Source organism: Petaurus breviceps, unplaced genomic scaffold (assembly GCF_028583685.1).
Source record: "Petaurus breviceps papuanus isolate PSGF00001 unplaced genomic scaffold, PetGlider_PUasm1.0 90762, whole genome shotgun sequence".
Classification (NCBI taxonomy): domain Eukaryota; kingdom Metazoa; phylum Chordata; class Mammalia; order Diprotodontia; family Petauridae; genus Petaurus; species Petaurus breviceps.
The window spans coordinates 4,130,556-4,147,906 of record NW_027187339.1 but is presented as its reverse complement, the minus strand read 5'-3'; the positions used below and the strand labels follow the sequence as shown (position 1 = coordinate 4,147,906).

Genomic DNA, 17,351 nt, shown 5'->3' with positions numbered 1-17,351 from the left:
TCTCTCTCTCTCTCTCTCTCTCTCTCTCTCTCTCTCTCTCTCTCTCTCTCTCTCTCTCTCTCCCCTCTCTCCCTCTTTTTTTTCTTCTCTGCCAAAGGGTACACCATTAAGTCGGGCTGATTTAAGGGCTGTCAACATCAACCTCTGTGACATGTGCGTTATCCTGTCAGCCAATCAGAATAATATTGATGATACTTCGCTGCAGGACAAGGAATGCATCCTGGCGTCACTCAACATCAAATCTATGCAGTTTGATGACAGCATTGGGGTCTTACAGGCTAATTCCCAAGGTAAGGACTGCCCTATAATACTCCCCTGCAGTGCCTACAGGGGACAGGACCTGGCAAGAGGAATATCCTTCATTCAGTAATTCAAAGAGCTTGCATCAGCCAGGCTGACAGTGAAACCCGCTCATTGCTGGAATAGCTTTTAAAGGGGACATCTGCTGTCTCTGGAAAGCTATGTGCACACACAAACACACAAACCCTCACAATGCATGCAAACACACATGCACATACTCACAAAATACATGCACAATGCATGTACTCACAATGTATGGAAACATGCATACCTTTGTGATACATGAATCACTCTCATACAAGCAAATGTACATGCACATGATATTCTCAAACATATATGCAAATGCACACACTCACACTCTTACACATGCATACAGACACACATGTACATGCTTTCACACACATGAGCACAGTGTGCACACACACATACATGCAAACACGTGGGCATGCATATATATTCATATAGCCACACTCTTACACACCTACATGCAAACACACACACACACTCTCACAATAAAATATAACACAGTGCACATATATACACACTCAGACATGTATGCAAACTCATGCACACTTGTGCATGCTCTTATACCCTCACAATACATGCAAACACTTATCTACACATTCATGAAAATACATGTGATCACATATGCACACACATATTTTTATTTACACATACATGCAGATACACATGCACACAAGCACACAAACAGACTGGGATCATTTAGAATAGATGAGCTTTTAGAAGGCCCAGAACACATTGATAACACATTGATCATAGCATTGGGGTCACTTGGCAGCATGTAGCTATGAACAAAGATGGGAGTGGTGATTAGCACAGCTCTGGATTGGCACCAGAGAAGTGATAGTTGATAGCTTCTGACAAATTCTGAAAAAAACGCCTTCCCCACCTTCCCACCTCCACGTAGTAGTAGAGAATATGCCTGAAACAAGCTTTTTCTTTTTTTTTTATTCACATGTTACTCACCCACTGAAAAATTTTTGTCAGCTTTCCAACTCTCTCCCAGAGAGTGGATGTAGCATAAAATGAACTGTCAGCCCATCTTCCCCACTCTGAGGCCGAGTAATATCCAGCTTCAGATGCTGAACTGTTATTTACAAAGGAGCTGCCTTCAGGGAGCTTAAAAAAAAATTGACACAGCAGCATCCCAGAAATAATGTTTTATTATCCCATGAATCTGATTATTCCAAAGTCAAAATGTGTCCACCATGATGACATAGATTGCCTCTTTCAATAGAACTTTGGAATTGGGGAGGGGGCGGGGGGCAGGATGGCCTAATAGGATGAGCACTGAGTGTAGAATCAAAACATGATTTTGAAAGCCTATGACTTTGACCCATATTAACTGTGTGTCCTTGAATGAAATGTTGATGTCTCAAAGCTACAGTTTTCTACCTTTCCAATGGGGCTAATACTCACTGGGTTATCTTGAGGAAAGCGTCTTGAAAATCTAACACACCACCGAAATGTAAGATAGCATTGTTATCTCTTCTATGATTGCAGTTGGATTCTATTTTATAAATATTTCCTACTCAGGAGTCAATGAGTCATCAATTCCTAAGCACACTTTAAAGCTGCCAGCATATGGTGGTTTGGGGTTATTTCCCTTGGAAAGTCTGTCTTGCTCTCCATTCAGCTTCTATGTTCCTAGTAGGTGATTTTGGGCAAAGCCTCATGTCCCTTTCTGAGGGCAAAATTTTAGTTCTGATTGGATGAGATGAGAAAGAAAATTCATTCCTTTCCTTTACCTCTTTATTCTGGTTTTTCTAATGTTAGCATTTTTCCTAAAGAAGTAGCCTGCAGTGTCATGGGATAGATGGAACAGTAGATTAATAGTTAAAAGATCTAGGCTTGACTCTCTACAAGTGAAAAATTTAGGCAGGTAATTTTACCTGTCTGGGCCTCAGCTTCCTAGGTTTGGCCTTGTAGAGTTAGGCCCATTCCAGCCAAGTCTTAATCTATGATACTATGAAACTGAAACACATGTAAGATTTGGTTGCTACTCTCAGTGTCTTCAAGCCCAAGTGTGTGTTCCAAGCTCACTGTTATGTCTTAGCTCTATATAACCACTTTCTTTACCCACTTAACTAAGTAGAATCCTAGCTGCCCCCAATCCTAAGTGATGCTTCAGGTAGGCATTGGGCAATGGCCAAACCAAAGGCATCTAAGAATCGCAGGTACCCAAGGGCGTTTTAAAAGAGTACATTATATAGCCTTGGAGATTTGTTGAACATAGGAAGGGACAGTGCATATGAAGAGGGAAGAAAGCAAAGACCATGCCCCAGAATGAGGGCCATTTTTTTTTGTTGTTTTTTACTCAATAGACATAATTTTCACTTTCTGTATTCTACAATTATTCTACTATTCTTTATTAATGCTGTGGAATCACTTGGATCCCCCTGGTGGACCTGAAGCTATCAGTGCTGGCAGGAAAAGATTAGACCAAACAGTAGTTCACTTTTCCATTTAGTTCAATACCCATTAAGTCCCATAATGAGATTCTTCCTGCCTTTTAAACAGCCAAGTGGAATCAAGTCCTAGCACCATCAAAAATGTGACTCTATTGCCTAAAAGAGCATCTGTCTTTTGATTTGGGCTGTAAACCCTGAGAGTGGCCATCACTTTACCTAGATAACCAAAATATCAACATTCCACCCCTTTCCTTTTAGACTCCCCTCTGCAGCACATGTAGTTTCAGAGCCAAGCTGTCATAGGGACTTGAATACAGGTTTTCCAAAAGATTTGGGATGTGATGGTTACTTGTCAAAAACAATTAGACTGATAGGTGGCACCCCCCTGGCTCACTGGGCGATATGATGTGACAGCCCAGGCCGTGAGAATCAGTTTTAATACAGAGTAGTCAGGACTACAGCAACAATTACATAAAGCAGGTGAAGCTGCTTCTGCTGGTCAGCAAACATCAGCTCAGAACCACTTTACAGCTCTTTACCGGCAACTAAGTGCCTTTATTTACAGAGTGGCTGTCACTTCCCTCTGCTTGGAGATCTGGTGTATTATTTAACACTCATTTATCTAGGGAAAACATTTCAATTTAAATCAGCTGGCACAACAGTGGCTCTTGCCAGACTCTATCCTCCTTATGCAACTCCCCTCCCCTGACTCTAAAGGACAAATAGTGGAGCTTACAATGTCCATCTATGGAGCAAATAAGCACAGCCCTGTCTGTGGCTAGGGTGGGAAGGAGGAATAGGGACCCTTTTCACATTGCCTTCTGATTCTGCTCTTTGAAATAGTCTAGATGTGAACAACATGACCTGTTGTTCAAATGCTGAGTTTATGAGTTGAACATCTTACATGACCCCCCCTTTTTGGGGGTGACTCCCAGTGTGGCATCTGCCCTCACTATGCTAAATGGCCACCCAACTGTAACATATAGGAGGGACTTAAAGATGATGTGACTTTCTCAGAATCATATAGCCAGTCAAGAAATGTGGCAGGCACTGTGGTAAGTGCTGGCGACACATAGAAAGCAATGGGTTTTGTCAGAGGTGTCAGAACCTGGGTCTTCTGTACTCCAAGGCCGGCTTTCTCTCTACTTCACAGTCTCTCAATCTGCACACATGGAAAGGGGGAAATGAAGATGTTGGCATATGGATCATATGATCATAGAGCTAGAACTGGCAGTGAGACCCAGAGCTTTTCCTACTCTACCATACCACTGTATGTGTATATGCATGTATGCATGCATATACATGTGCACATATATACAACATGTATATACACGCATGTATCTATACACACAAGTCATTTGGTTTCTCAGGAACTTTAATTTCCCCTTTTGTAAAATTGTGATAATACCTGTGGTAGCTACTGCCTAGGGGCTTACGTGAGAACACATGTAAAGATAATTGAAAACCATTATATATACATATATATGCACATGCATGCATACATTAACACAATACACATTTATGTGTGCACTAATATATGCATAAACATATGGATATATATCCCACACAAGCATGTATGTATATACATATGCACATGTGTATATGTATGTATATGTCTATATGTATAGAGGATAGAAAACTGATCTCAAAGGTAGGAAAACTTAGAGATATGAATTTAAATATATACATATGCATACATATAAACACAAAGTTCAGAGAAGTTGACTTGTCATATGTATATGTATATGTGGGTATAGATATGAAGTTGTGGCTCACCATATACACATGCTTCTACATGAATGTGTGTATAGAGATACATATATAAATTTATATACATATGCATACATATTTGCATAAGCACACATCTATTTATATACATATGCATTAATATTGATATAATATTATATATTATATAACAAATATACATATTTATATAAACAAGGCTCAGAGTTTATTTGCCCCCATATGCATGTATGTATAGATATGAAGTTGTGATTTACCATACATGTATGTGTATGTGTGTATGTGTGTATATGTATGTACATGTCTGTGTGTACATGCATATATACACAGTGTGTGTAGATGGATGGATGGATGCATGGATGACATCCTCATTTATATAATGAAGGTGTCTGAATAAACTATATATAAGATTTAATGTTCTGAATCTGCTTTATATTTTTCATCTATAGAGATAGGAATAAGACCAGCAGTACCTTTGCCAACATAGGGTAGCACCTTCTGTGAAGCTTAGAGTCTTAGATCATTTGAGTTGAAGAAGCTTGCCAAGGGTGATGACTCCAGGATGTGTTAGAAGTGGGACTTAGCCTTAGGTCTTCTGCCTTTGCGACCAGCTCTCTATGCTCTCTGTCATATTACATATATGTGTACAATGTTATGGTTTTCAGAAATCTTTAAATATATTATCTCATTTAAGCCCTTATGCAGTAGATTCTATAAGCATTATCACCATTTCATAGAAGGAAAAACTGAGACTCTGAGAGGTTAAAGGATTTCTCCACAGCCAAAGACCCAGCAAGCATCAAGGTGGGATTTGACTAAAGGCTTCCCGAACTCTCAGTAGGAACCCTGTTCACTTCAGCAGACTGGCCCACATGTTTATGTAAATCAAGTGGTCACTGCAGGATAAGCAGATTTCCCCAGGTATATTTGTAAATAGATACAATAGCATTGAATACATATACTTAGAAACACACCTTCCACCCCTGGTCTTATGTCACTCATTCAGAATGCTACTGATAATCTTGCCTAGATTCTCCGGTGCCTGGCATGGGCATGAGGGCTTTGTGAAAGCCTTATGTAGGAAGTGACGTTTTTGGCATAACAACCTTCACTATATGGAAAGGGTTAAAGGAAGACTTGGAGGGCATGTGCTGACCTACTTCTATAGTCCAAATTTATATTGGTTGTACTAGAGGAAAAACAAAATGACTGTACCACTTGTTACATTCATGAATGACAAAAAGCTCACACTCACAGCACCTGTGGGGCTCACAACACATCTGTCAGGATGCCAGAAGATTCTGAAAGTGGATACAACTCTCCCAGATTCACATAGTCTTCCCCTATAGAAAAGAGGCTGAAATCAATTACATGGACAATAAATTCCTGCATTTAGCTTAAAAAAAAAATCATTATCTAAGTCCATGTGTGAAATTAGAGGTAGGGAACCCTGGCTGAAGCAATTCCCAGAAAAGAGTGATATGACCAGGTATGATGGTGCCTATACTCCCTGCTACTGGGGAGACTAAGATTGGCATATCTCTGAACTTGGAAATCTGAGATCCGGTAGTCTAGCGTGATAGGGTATCCACATCAAGTCTGGCATTAATAGAGCCCCAGGAGAGGGATATCACCAGGTCCTAAGAGGGGTGAATGACCCTGGTTGGAAAAGGAGCACGTGAAAGCTGCCATGTTCATCAATAGTGATTACAATGTGTATACACATACACACACACACACTCTCTATCTCTACATACGTGCATTTACATACAGATGTGTGAGCACATATGTAAACACATGCGCACAAATCATATAAGGCACATATACTACATGTGTGTGCACATGTGAGTGTATATGGACGCACACGCAACATAGATATACACATATACATGTATGTATATCTATATATGTATGTGTGTATATGTATATGTATATGCATGTTACAGAATAATTCCTATATTTCCAAAGTGCAAGAGATGGGGAAAGTAATATTTTTTTTTTAATTTTAAAAGGCAATGTAGTATGGTAGAAGGAATACTGGACTCGAAGTCATGAAACCTAGGTTTAAATCCTGACTCTCTTGTTTGCTACCTGAGTTACCTTGGTCAGGTCATTTCTACTTTCTAGGCATCAGTTTCCTCATTTATAAATGAAGGTTTTGAACTGAATGCTTTGAAAGGTCAATTCTACCTTTTTAATCCAATGATCAGAAGGTTTTAATTGAGTAAAGTTCAATATTTGTCAGCAACAATATCCAAAACAATAGTATATAGCCTTTAAAAGGTCAAATCAAATCAGGTCAAACAAGCACTTAAGTGCTCACTGTATGTCCTGCAGCATGGTAAACAGAAGGGCCACAAAGGAAGGCGTAGTTCTTTCCTTCAAGGAGTTTATGAGTTAATGGAGGAGACAGCATATAGACAACTGTATATATACAGGGTGAGTTAGGTGATCTCAGAGGGAAAGCACTAGCACTAAGGGGGCACTGAGACTTGCTTCTTACAGAAAGGAGGGATGAGATTTGACCCGAGGCTTGAAGTGAGCCATGGCAGGGAGATGAGGAGGGAGAGCATTCCACACTTGGAGAGCAGTTGGTAAAAAAAAAAAAGACAGAATCAGGGGGAGGAACAACAAAATGTCACTGGATCATCAAGTATGTAAAATGTAAGAAGAGACTCAAAATATATGAAGGGGACAGTCCTGTAAAAGCCAAGCAGAGGATTTTATATTTTATCTTGGGAGTAATAGGGAGCCACTGAAGTTTATTGATTTAAGAAGGTGTCATAGTCAGCCTTTAAGAAGGTCATTTTAACCTTTGATTGGAGAATGGTTTTCCACAGGAAGAGATTAGGGGCAGTAAGACCACCCAGGTTAGGTATGCGGTGACAAGGGCCTGTACCAAAGTGGCTGCCATGTCTAGGAGAAAAGAGGATGTATGTGAGAAATGGAATGCCATAATAAGTTTAGTTATGAGAACATAGTGTCCAGAGAGAAGAATGTAAGATTACTCTTATATTATACCCTGGTCTGTGTTCAGTTTACAGGACAGCATTTTAGCAAAAATATCAGTAGACTAGAATGTACCCAGAAGAAGATGAGCAGGAGGATGAGATGTATGAAGAACACATTGTATAAAAATTGATTGAAGAAATTGGGGAATATTTAGCCTGGAGAGGAGAAGGCTAAGGGCAACTTGATAACAATCTGCAAAGATTTCAAGGTCTTTCATTTAGAAGAAGGATCTAATGTGTTCTTCAGAGCTAAGAGCAAAGGGGGGAATTCTTACAGTGAGAAATTTAGATCTATGTATTAGAAAGTGGCCTTAATTATTGAAAAGTTGAAGGGGATGCCTTGAGAGGTAGTGGGCGGTGGCAGTGGTGATGGCGGTGGTGGTGATGGTGGTGGTGGGGAGAGAGGTTTCTTCCTTAGTGGAGATTTTCAAGTGAAGGGTAGATGAGTACTTGTTTGGGATGACTTGTGGGCATGGGGTGACTAATTGGACTAGGAATACCCTGTAGTCTCTTCCAACTCTGATATAATGTAAACTCCTCAAAGGCAGAGACTATAGTATTTTTGTCTTTCTATCCTCACAGTTTAACATAATTCCCAGGGCTTCATCATCATCATCATCATTAGAACTTATGTAGATCTTTAAAGGGTCTTCAAAATGCTTTATGTATAGATGTATTATAAAGTGATTTATGTATCGATCCTGGCAATGCCCCTGTGAGGTTGGTATTTTTGTTATCCCCATTTTCGGGATGGGAAAACAGAGGCTGAGAAGTTAAGTGATTTGCTCAGGGTCATCACACAACTAATGAGCATCTCAAGCAAGATTTAAACTCAGGTCTTCTTGACTACCAGTCCAGAGATTAAGAAATACTTGAGGAATGACTGATGGATAGTTTTTGAATTGTAGAAGGAATTCTTGCTCTGGTACAAAGTAGACTAAATGGCTTCTGAAGTCCCTTCCAACTAACATTCCACTTTATGAGCAGGTTGAAGCAAAATAAAACAAACACAGACTTTGACTCCATTACCAGAAGCATAGCATTCCAGTGAAAGAAGTTGGCTAACTTACCATACTCTGCTGTGGTCTGACATATCTGTGTCAACCAATCAATCAACAAGAATTTATTAATACCTGCTATGTTCTAGGTACTATGGCAGGTTCTGGGTATATAAATATAAAGAACAAAACAACCTTATACCTCTGGAGCTTACATTCTAATGAGTGAGAGAATAAGAACATATAGAAGTGTATACAGCATGAAAATAAAGTGAATAAATAAATACATAGGTATATGTATATATAAAGTTGTTAACTACCAAGTAGTTTAGGAGGAAGGGCACTAGTGGTTGAGAACATCAGGAAAGATTTCCTGCAGAAGATGGTGCTGGAGTTGCATTATAAAAGAGGGATTTTATAAGACGGAGGTAAGGAGTTAAGAGCATTCCAAACATGTGGGACAATTAATGCAAAAGATTGGAAATGAGAAATGGAGTGTTGTGTGTGAGGAACAGAAGAGATATAGAACATACACATGTAGAAAAATGGAAGTCTTACAACTATAGAGTACTCATAAGAGTACTTATTTATTAATTAATTAATTATTATTATGATTAATTAATTATTAATACTTATTAAGTCTTGCAGAGTTCTGGGACTCATGTCTTATTATGGATGGTTGAAGGATTAAAATGTGTAGCTTGGAGAAGAGAAGGGATAGAGAATATATGGTAGCTGTTACCAAATAGTTGAAGTACTTACCATACCAAAGGTAAAGGGGATTCCATATTAATTAGTTATTTATAACTGTAATAACTTTAGATTACATTTGCAAAGTGTTTTCTATACAATCTTATGTCTGTTCCTCAGAACCATGTCATGAAGGGCTTACAATTTTTATTATCCCCATTTAATTGACTAGGAAACTGAGGCTCAGAAATTTTAAGGGAGTTGCCCAAGAACCCACAGCCAGTAAATGGTAAAACCTAAGACTGAATAAAGGTCTTCTAATTTTACATCTAGTCCTCTATCAGTTGGTGTTTTGAGATCAGTGAGTTAAGTTCACAGGATGATAAAATTCAGTTTATTAGAAAGATGGAATGGGATTTCCTTCATGTAGATCTTACAAATAAGGAAACTAGCAATGCTAATGGTGGACTTTTCTGTAATTTGTCATCATAGTGAGATCCTAGGTCACTGAAAAGTTGAGTGAGTTTCAGGGTCATACAAAAAATAGATGTAAGAGATGAGAGCATTTGACCCTGAGTGGCTTGTTCTATACAATCTCTCTCTGTCTCTCTCTGTCTCTGTCTCTCTCTCTCTCTCTCTCTCTCTCTCTCTCTCTCTCTCTCTCTCTCTCTCTCTCTCTCTCTTTCTCTCTCTCTCTCTCTCTCTCTCTCTCTCTCTCTCTCTCTCTCTCTCTCTCTCTCTCTGTCTCTGTCTGTCTCTCTGTCTCTGTCTCTCTCTGTTTCTCTGTCTCTCTCTCTGTCTCTCTCTGTCTCTCTCCCTCTGTCTCTCTCTCTCCTTTTTCCCCATCTTCCCTTCCTGACTCTTCTTTAATCATAAACACTATAATATAAGCAGTTGCTTTATAATCCCCCAAATACTCAGCAAACTGAATTTTGCCTCAACCACAAAGAGGTCAGGAATGTACTAGAGATAAATATAAATGTAAAGTTAGGTAGAGAACCCAGTCTCTGCCTAACTGTTAAGAATTTCCCTAACTGGAGGCTTGGAGCAATTGTGATTGCACTCATAACTTTTCCTCTAAGATAAACTCCTATAAAAGAAAAGCAGATGGAACCACATATACCTTATGGGCCATTTTATGACCCCCTGTGCTTAAAACAAGCTAATTCTTATAATAGAGTTTTATATACATAAAATAGGAACAGTCTAAAACTTAGAGCTAGATGGGTTGACCTCAAAAAAAATGCTGAGATCTAGGAATGTTCAAGCAGATGCTGACTGACTTGCTGTCTAGGATAGTGCAGTAGGAAAGATCCTTGCTTCATTTTTATTTATTTTTTGGAGGGGGCCAGAGGGAAGGAGGGGAGAGATTGGATGTGATTATCTCTGTGGTCTTATAGTGTTTTTCCTGACTTGATATTCTTCAGGGATTTCTTCTTTATACATAGTCCCTTCTTCCTTCCTTCCCATAAATACCCACAGAGGAATAGTTGTGCTTGGAAGGGATGGGGTAATAGCTTTTAGCGGAAACATTCTTCACTATCCTGTATAACACTGTTTTTGTATCTAAAGAAGAGAGTTACCCACATATCAGTGAGCATCTATTCATCTGGATTTTCCATTGATTTAATAGACCACCCCAATCTTCAATCCTCAAGTTGACTTTCAACACCTACCCTCCCCCAGTTTTTCCTTTCCTTTAATGCCCATCAACTTCACTACACTCACATTCACATGCAAACCTGTCTCTCTGCAAGTACACCTATGTATACACACACACACACACACACACCAGAAATCAGAAAAGCATTTTTCAGCTGCTCCTGCATAATAATTCACTTTTATAATATTCTCTTGTTCAACTCTGAAATGGTGATGGGGGAAAAAAGGTTTCTCTTTATATCCACCAAATGTGCAAAGCTCAATGCTAAAATATTTTTCTTCCATTGTAACTGAAACGTCTACTGGCTCCCTTCCCAAAAACCAGAAAGACAATTATACTTAACTGTTTAGAGATTTATAAATACTACACTCGAGTAGCCTCTGGGTAGTAACTTTAGATACCCAGCCCAATAATTTTCTTTTATTGGTTTGTGATTTAGATCTTATTTTGAGTCCTATATATGAGCAGTACATTTCATTAAAAGTGCTTACTAAACAATAAAGAAAAGTTGGCTTAGGGCCCCAAGCAGGTCTCAAGTACAGGAGGGAGGCTGCACTGTAACATTTCTTCTGTGGACATTACAAGACAGATCACAGAGTAGCAGTTCAAATGTATTTCAGCAAAGCAACAATTGCAGCTGTTTTCTAAATGACTTCAGCTTAGGAGAATTTTTCCTACACAGCGTATTTCACCACATGAGAGATCCTCTTAAGACCTCCATTTACAATTCTTGTAATAGATTCCTGGAGAAGGAAAGAAGAAAAGAAAATTCAAAGGGGGTGGAGAACGTTTGGTTTCTTTCTAGGCTTTGGAAGATTATTCCTCTCTCTAGCCCCTCCAAAATTGAAGGTCCTTCATAGGATAAAAAAGTAAAACTGGGCAAAAATAAACTTTGGATTATTTTTTCTTTTCAACATGCAGAAAAGGACATATTAACATCCCTACCTGTAGTGTGCCCAACTCAGGACAAAAGCTAGGGAGGGAAAGCTTCCGGGAAAGCAATTGAGAAGATTCTTTGGGGCTCATCCTTCCAGTCACAGTGCCAGCCTTTGGCAGAGTTAAGGTCTCTCTCACAAACCAGATCCAGCTGTAAAAGGTCACAAGAATTTCTTGCCTTTCCCACCACTCTTCTCTCCCCTCTATGCTTTGTTGTCTTGTGAAAGCTTTCATAGCACCATATTCAGCAAAACTTGTCTTTGGGGGCTCCTGAAATCCTTTTTACCTAAACACAAGCCCCTCCTCTTTGGGTTCTGAGAAACAGCTCAGATAGTGAATACTAAAGATTATCTCAGGAGTCGAACTTGGCTTTTCAAAAACGCTAAAGGTCAGCTTGCAAAGAGGATGGGGCAGTGGGCTCACCAAGGAGCAGCTATCTCTTATTGATAAGCTCAGTGTTTCTGAATCAGAAGTAGCTGGATTTATTTGCCCTAGAAATACCTTTCTAGCCCCAGCTCTCAGTGCCTTAAAAACAAACAAAAAACACTTTGCACAAACCAATTTTAATCTCTGCCTGGGCCTTAAACCCAGGAATCTGAAGTTTGTTTTGGCCAATTCTTGACTGCAGCCCCATTCTCTGGGTTCCCTTCTTCCTCTACCAAACAGCAGTGAGCTGGGTTATCTGGCCCTTGCTCCATCCCAATAGGACAAAACAGAAAAGATCAAAATTAAGAGGAGATGAATCAGCCTGAGGCACCACACATTTCATCCTGCCTGTCTATGGGAAGGGTGTAAATGTGTGAGTTTTGCTATTAATCAGAGCTTTAGCCCCTGATACTGTCAGCATGGGGACTGGGCAAGTTGAAATCAGACTATGGCTCCCTTTCTTCTGGAGGCAAAGATATGCTGCCTTCTGGCTTATGTTCATTGACTTGAATAACCTGTGGAGGTTCCCAGACCTTATTCAGTCTGCTGGGATAGGAAAGGCCACAGAAGTAAATGAAAAGACCAGTCTGCCCCCAGAACTGAAGGTCTCAGGTGGCTAGTTATCCTTGGAAGATTGCCTAGGGAAGCTGTCAGATGTGAAGAAGGGTAGTGGTGTAATCAAGGAGAGGTACACTAAGTCTTTCTGATTTATGCCTTTCAAACCCTCAAAGGTTTCTGATGAGATTCTGGACAAAGACAAGTGGATCTGTCATTCAATGAGCATTTACTGAGAGCCTACTATGTGTAAAGCACTATGCGAAATCTTTTGGAATGTGAAGAATTGTGAGACATGGTCACTGACCTCTGGTTTCTTCCAGCTTAGAATGGGAAATTAGAGAAACAGATGAGTAGGGATATGAGACAATAGATTTGAAATATCTGAATGCACGTTTCAGAAAATAAGTACTAAGCCAACACCTCTGCCCCAGAGACATTGAGGTGAGAAGAGACATAAGAGACATGAGGAATGAGGATGTCTTTGATGAATAGAGCTTATGGGGAGGATCTAGGTTGCAGGGAAGATAATAAGCAAATGCAAGGAGGTGGGGAGAGAGAGAGAGAGAGAGAGAGAGAGAGAGAGATGTGGAAGGAGCCTACGGGGATGGAAGGCAGCTAATCCAAATGCAGGAGACAGGAGATTGAATGTTGTCTGGAAAAGAATAGCTAATAGATCAGTGTAGTTGGACCATGGAGTGAACAGATGAATGAGAGTTGAAGAAGACTGGGAAGGTAGGAAGGGGACTGATCATAAAGAGCTTTAAATGTCATTGAAGGACTTTTATTGGATCTTTGAAGTTAGAAGAAGTTCATTGAGCAGTGGGGTGACATGAACAATGGCCAAGTTTTCTAGTAAAACTCAAGGAAGGAAAAAATCACTCCCAGCTGGGAGATGTAGGAGAGAAAGGTCAGGATAGGCTTCCTAGAGGAGGCAAGGCCTGAACTGAGCATTAAAGGAAGAGCAGGATTTTACAGGCAATGATGAGAAGGAAGTACATTCCAGTAATGGTAAATGGTATCCAGAGTTCGGAGATGGCATTTCAAGTACAGGGGAGGAGGAAGGGAAAAGGGAAAGGGAATGGACATTTATATAATAGCTACTATGTGCCAGTGTGCTGCCAAGCACCTTATTTTTAATAATAATAATTTGAATAATAATATTATGTCATTTGATCCTCACAATAACCCTATGATCTCCACTATTTCAATGGTATGATAATCCTCATTTTATAGAGCAAACTGAGACCAACATGATTGAATAAGTTGTCCAGGGTCACACAGCCAGTAAGTGTCTGAGGTCAGATTTGAACTTGGTCTTCCCAACCCCAAGTCTGATGCTCTATACACCATATGATCTAGGAGTCCAGATCAGAGCTAGAGAGTTAGATATAAAAGTCGTTGACATGGGGGGGGGGTGACATTTAAACCTACAAGAATAATGCACAAAGAAGAGAACACCTAGAATAGTCCCTTGAAGTATATCCCTTCTTAGGGGTTTGGAGGTAATAACAAACAAAGCAGAAAGGCTCAGACTATTAGGAAGAAAACAAGGAGAGGATACTGTCAATGAAGCCAAGGAAAGTGGAAATCGTAAGAGAGTAGGAAGTGGTAACAACAATGACTACTACCAAAAAGTCATGGAAGATGAAACTGAAAGACGACAATTGGATTGAGCCATTGAGGGTATCAATGACTTCTGGGAGAGCAGTGTCAGTAGAGTGGTGCCAGTGAAAGTCAAATTTTAAGGAACTGAAGAGTGAGATGTGAATAATGAGAAAGCGAAAAGAGGGAGAACAGACTATTCTTTCTAGGGAGTTGATAATGAGGGAAGGAGAAAGGTATGGCAGTAAGTTGAAGGGGCAAATAACAGTCAAGGAAGAATTTTTTTTTAATTACAGGGGTGGTATGAGCCTAGTTGTAGGAAGCAGAGAAGGGATGGGGCAGGAGGTGACAAAAGAGCAATGGGGTAAGTTCCTAATGAAGAACAGAGGTAAAGGGTCAAAGGCATAAGAGAGGGGTTAACTTTGGTAAGCAGAAAGGCAGTATCATCCTATGCATTTAGAGCAAAAGAGAAGACAGAAATATATAGGGAGGTTTTGAGATGTGGAGAAAGGGTGCTCATGATGGATAGCCCCAATTATTTCACTGAAGTAGGAGAGGGGAGCTTTTGAACAATCACCATGGGGAGTATGATAAGAAAGCAATAGGAGATGACTTAAAGTTGCTACAAACTAATGGAGGCTAAAGGCCTAGTTAAGGCTAGATAACATGAATGTATAATTGACCCCAGTCTATAAGGTTTGATGACTTACTCTAGCAATTTTTCTTAGGTCAAGAGTAGCAGCAGAGAGGGCAAATGCTAATGCAAACCCAAGATTAAATATGAGCAGGGCATGGAGAATGGAAGAATAAATGTCTAGGGATTCTAAGCTGGAGTGTGGTGCCTTGTTGAACTGCTTAACTATATAGTGTTCAGATGTTGAAGGGAGGAGAGATGCTAGTACAAGGGTGATGGAATGAGAGAATAACAAAGGATGGAGGGGCTTCAAATCCTCATCCTAGGGGAAAAGGAAGGTCCTAGATGAATAAGGAAGATCTCCAGAGACAGGTCATTGTGTTATATGGTGCAATGGAAGAGTTAACACCATTTTCCCTTCTCTGGCCAGCTGTTTGTATATTCCATGGAAATCACGTACATCCAAAGAGCCTTAGTGGAGATCCAGAGCTGGAAGGGGTCCAAGATTTGTGCTACCTTAGCATAAATGGCCCAGCATTCGCTGGCAAATGATCCCCTGATAGATGAAGACTCACATTAACAAATTGATGATTCCCTCTGAAAAGTGTAGGCTCGGTCCTGCTGAGCTTATGCTGAAGGCTATGGTCTATGGACATGATGGCATAGACATCAAAGAGGAAGCATAGTGCAGAAGAGAGAAAGAAGAGATGGAGAGGAGAGACAGAGAGAGAGAGAGAGACAAACGGAGACAGAGAGAGTAAGAGAGAGAGACACACAGAGAAAGAGAGAGAGAGAGAGACAGAGAGAGAGAGAGAGACAGAGGGAGAGAGACAGAGACAGAGAGAGACAGAGGCAGAGAGACAGAGACAGAGAGAGACAGAGAGAGAAGAGAATACTGGGGTGAGTCAAGTGTTTGCCACACTGCCCTTAACTATTTGGTGTGTGGCACTGAGTACACTTGTGTTTCACTTGTCTCACCTGTAAAATTGGAGAAAATAATAACTCTCTAATCTTCTCATAAGGGTATTATGACAATCAATTCAATTAAATTCGTTGAACAATTCATAAATACCCACTATGGCCGAGTCATTGTACTGAGGATACAAATAAAAACATATATATACAGTCCCTACTCTCAAGGAACTTGGGTTCTGTCAGGAAGCATGTAACATGTACATATGTGTATATACACATATACACACAAATATATGTATATGTGTGTATAGATGTGTGTGATATTAGAGTTAAAGGAGACATCCAGGCAAAGTGCTCTAGAAAACTGAGAATGCTTGCTATATTCAATGATCAAATGAGTTTATATAGAAGTACTTAAGAAAGTATTGGTGAAAAGGTGGATAAAAGGGAAGATTAGTAAGAATAATGCCCCATATAATAGTGCCATTGCAACTGTTTTTAAAATGCACAGAAGAGAACAGAAGGAAGTTGAGAAAGATTGAGACAATCAGGACAGTTTTGAAAATAATATACAGAATTATATATATATATTTGTATATGTATAATATTTATGAGTATTTTATTTACATATGTATATAATATACATACACAAACATGTGTGTACAACATAAGCAGCATGAAACAGAGATTCACAGTTTCATAGAGAATCCTTTTGTGTTCTGCTATGTGTATGGAAATGTTCTTTTTTTGGTGTTTTTGCTTAAAATAAAAAAATAATAAAAAGAATGTGTTGAGTGCTACCCAGATGCAAGGCACTGAATTAATATAAAAGGAAATAAATGTAAAATCTTACACTTGGGTTTATTTTTTCCCAAGTACAAGACAAGTTTAGAAAGCATTTGCTCTGTTCTGGGGGTTTTAGTAGACTATAAACTTGATGAGTCAGCATTATGTGACAACCCACCCCCCCCCCCCAAAGTTAAAAAGGTTTAGGCTATGTTAAGAGAATCATGGTGAGACTAGGGTTGAAGATCTCAGTTGTGCTGGTGAAGGTCCTCAAGATCAGCTCATGAGATTTTATGACAGAACTATTCCCAGTGTCCCCAGGAGAAAAGGTCTAATTAGGAAGGCTGATAGCTGTGTTCACATATTTAAAAGTGCTATCATATGGCAGAGGAATTTCCTCTATAAACTGGATTGTTAGCTACTTGAGGGCAGAGACTTTCACTTTTCTGCGTGTCCCCAGGACCTGGTATGGTTTCTACACACAGTAGGTGCTCAATAGATGCTTTCTCACTTGTATGATTACTCTGTTTGATCACAGAGGCTAGAATTAGGAACAATGAGTAGAGACGGTAGAGAAATCGTTTTAATCTTAATGTAAAGGATTTTGTTGCTTTCCAAAAGTGGGATGAGTTCCTTCATGAGGTTCCTCTCACTGTG

The 17,351-nt window shown here is 39.7% G+C and overlaps 1 protein-coding gene across 7 annotated transcripts in view; it reads left to right on the top strand.

The window, feature by feature from the left end:
* KCNMA1 (potassium calcium-activated channel subfamily M alpha 1) overlaps positions 1-17,351 on the top strand; it is a 917,791-nt gene that overhangs the window by 839,176 nt on the left and 61,264 nt on the right. For all 7 annotated transcript variants that reach the window (XM_069068323.1, XM_069068322.1, XM_069068316.1 and 4 more), the window contains one exon: positions 98-290. In XM_069068323.1, coding sequence (XP_068924424.1) covers positions 98-290 — 193 coding nt within the window. The remainder of the gene's footprint in view (positions 1-97; positions 291-17,351) is intronic.